Source organism: Priapulus caudatus, unplaced genomic scaffold, assembly GCF_000485595.1.
Source record: "Priapulus caudatus unplaced genomic scaffold, Priapulus_caudatus-5.0.1 Scaffold1118, whole genome shotgun sequence".
Classification (NCBI taxonomy): domain Eukaryota; kingdom Metazoa; phylum Priapulida; class Priapulimorpha; order Priapulimorphida; family Priapulidae; genus Priapulus; species Priapulus caudatus.
The window spans coordinates 44374-47568 of NW_014578179.1; the positions used below are offsets into that span (position 1 = coordinate 44374).

The 3195-nt window shown below is 49.6% G+C and overlaps 1 protein-coding gene across 1 annotated transcript in view; it reads right to left on the minus strand.

Annotated features, from left to right (window-relative positions):
- LOC106815450 (intraflagellar transport protein 122 homolog) overlaps nucleotides 1-3195 on the minus strand; it is a 45726-nt gene that overhangs the window by 37023 nt on the left and 5508 nt on the right. The window contains exons 11-15 of the mRNA XM_014819908.1: nucleotides 2363-2484; nucleotides 1803-1940; nucleotides 1156-1320; nucleotides 499-618; nucleotides 162-280 (exon numbers count right to left, since the gene is read on the minus strand). Coding sequence (XP_014675394.1) covers nucleotides 162-280; nucleotides 499-618; nucleotides 1156-1320; nucleotides 1803-1940; nucleotides 2363-2484 — 664 coding nt within the window. The remainder of the gene's footprint in view (nucleotides 1-161; nucleotides 281-498; nucleotides 619-1155; nucleotides 1321-1802; nucleotides 1941-2362; nucleotides 2485-3195) is intronic.

Consider the following 3195-nt stretch of genomic DNA (forward strand, 5'->3'; position numbering starts at 1 on the left):
CTCTCTCTCTCTCTCTCTCTCTCTCTCTCTCTCTCTCTCGCTGCCTTCTCTCTATGCCTGTCTGTTCTGTCATGTACCCCATCTATTTAGTTTATCTACCACCAACCCTATCTATGTAATTCACAGCCTCTTCATCCGTTGCTCCAGCCCCTACCCCTTACTTGTAGTTCTTCTTCTCCAGGTACTGGTACATCGGTGCCGACTGCGGTACCTCAAACGTCGTCATGTTGTACAGGTGCAGGCAGAAGATCTTCGATCCAGAGAAGCCAACCACGAATCCCTGTCACAGGTAAACAATGACAACGACACAGTCACACTAGCACCTCATAACCTCATACATACAAACACCGTCTAGCCACGCCCGACAAGTTCTACAAAAACCACGAAGAGATTGCATTGCCACCGGCGCTTTGCACGACCACGCGCCGTCTCCGACGAAGTGTCAGGCATGCTTGATTACCTTACCTGTAATACCTGTTACCTGATTAATTAACTTACCTGTAGCTTCTGCTGTTGGATGGGGAAGTTTCCAGCCTTGATGCTGAGCACGCCAGCCCCGGAGAAACACAACATGTCCTCGTTCTGTGTGTTCCATGCCACGCTGTTCGCATTTGGCTCCTGGTACGATACCAACGAGACTAGGGTCAACTCAACAACAAAGGCAAACAACAAACAACAACAAGACATTCAATGAATTTAACTTGTGCAAGCTACAACACGAATTCATGGAGAGCATAACATCAAATCAGGCGAGCAACTAATGATATTATTAAGTCTTCACCCACACAACCTCAAAATGCTCTCATATCAAATTCAACCGAGTTACAACACAACACAAGCATCAACTCGGGCAATCAATGAATTTAACTTGCGCAAGCTACAACACGAATTCAGGGTAACATCAAATCGTGCGAGCAATTAATGTAAATTTTAATAGTCTACCCCAACAACTTACATCTACTGTCTACACAACCTCAAAATATTCTCGTATCAAATTTAACGAAGTTAACCTAAACCATGTCACCCTAACAATAAACCTTAGCTTTACTCCACCACTCCTAACCCTAATCCTGACTCTACCACTACTATCTAATATAGTGCTTCTCTCTAACTCTAACACCGATCCCGAACCTACGTCCACCCCTCTAACCGTACCTGGAACAGCAGCTCCTTGGAGGCTAGATCGTAGACGAGGCAGACGTTGTTCTCGTCAACAACGGACAGGCGAGCGCGGTTCATGCTCAGGTCCAAGCAGCGGATTGACGTCTGATGCTTCAGCAGGATGATCGGGAACGGATTGTCGACGAATATCTTGAGAACCTGCAGGAGACCCGGCGGGGGCGCGCGGGCATTAGGTAACGTCGTAAGTAGTCGATGAACCCCGTTGAAGAGGATGTATAGAGAGAGCAATCGCATCGTAACATCCGGAGTGAATAAAAACAAAATGAAACCGGCAACACTTAAACATTAATTATTAAATTCTAAATTCTTAAGCATTTCAAAGAACAAAATAAAAAGACTTTTTTGTATTCCCTCCCGATAACATCCTAACATTAGTCATGAAGATCTGCTGATAGCGTACATCCACGTCTCATTCCACTAAAACCTGCTCATAATCTGGTTGTCAGTCATCATGAAACATCGTAAAATAGCCGTGCTTATTACGAGTTTAAAACGCGACAACCTTTGCACGACACTCCATCTCGAGTCACGACATTCCATCGACCGTACAACCTCGTTCATTTGACCTCGTCGTAGGTAACGTGTCAGCACTTCGCTTGGTATGCACGCGAGCCACTCACCTGGCCGTTCTTCAGGCCGACCAGCAGTCCCTCCCTGCTAGCCGGACCTCCAATCACCTTGATGTAGCGTATGAGTGACTCCACAACCCACTCTCGCTCCTTCGTTCCCGAGAAGGAGAAGCACTGAAGCCTCTTCTCCTGCATAGAGAACGTGAGCGTCTTATTGTGTTGTCTCTCTCGATCTCTTGCTGACAGATAATGTGTAGCGTAACTCAGTGATACGATACAGCTCTACGACAATGCTGCTGAGTGAATCGAAAGGGTAGAAGGGAGTGTGAGAGGTGGCCAAGTCTGTAGCTACGGAGGAGAGGGTCAATTGCAGCTCCACTGCAATGCTGCATGTTGGACAAGTGTGAGAGGTTGCCAAGTCTCTAGCTACAGAGGACAGGTATTGCTAATAGCACAGAATTATTGTTAATATCTTTAGTTTTGAACTTCAGACTGCGGACTCCCTCATTTTGCTGCGGACTCCCTCTTTCTGAGGGCAGGGAGTCCATTGGACTCCCGTATTCAAAAGTTAATTTCTACGCCTGCTTGTTTGATGCAGAGAGCACACACACCTGGCAGAGTATGATGTGGGACGAGCAGACGACAAGCAGGTTGCAGTCAAACTTGCGAGTAATCTTCTCCTTCACCTTGTAATGCATCATGTCACCGGAGTACATCTCATAGATCACCACATCTCTCTCTCTCTCTCTTGAGAGGGCAGGGCTTCATGGCTACCCCATCGGTTCAGCCGCCCGACCTTCTATCTGACCTTGACGCGACACTCACCTCGCTGTCCTTGAACGGCTTAGAGCGGATGGCTAGGCTTGCGATGTCGATGGCGCTCTGCATGTGTGCGGGCACGCGGTGCTGCTGCAGACGCTCGAACGTGTGCCGCGACAGCCGGTACGCTCCCAGGTTGCGCGCCTGCTTCGCCAGCGCAAACAACACGTTTCTGTGCGGAGCGGGGGGGGGGGGGTCAAGGATCGTGAACGCATGGTCGCCGGCGAGAGGCGAGAGATGAGAACGCGCCGGCGAGAGGCGAGAGATGAGAACGCGTCGCTGAGAGGCGAGAGATGAGACATGGAGACGCGCCGGCGAGAGGCGAGAGATTAGAACACAGACACATTGCCGAGAGGCGAAAGATGAGACACGGAGACGCGTCAGTGAGAGGCGAAAGATGAGACACGGAGACGCGCCGGCGAGAGGCGAGAGATTAGAACACAGACACATTGCTGAGAAGCGAAAGATGAGACACGGAGACGCGTCAGTGAGAGGCGAAAGATGAGACACGGAGACGCGTCAGTGAGAGGCGAAAGATGAGACACGGAGACGCGTCAGTGAGAGGCGAAAGATGAGACACGGAGACGCGTCAGTGAGAGGCGAAAGATGAGATGTGATGAGCAAG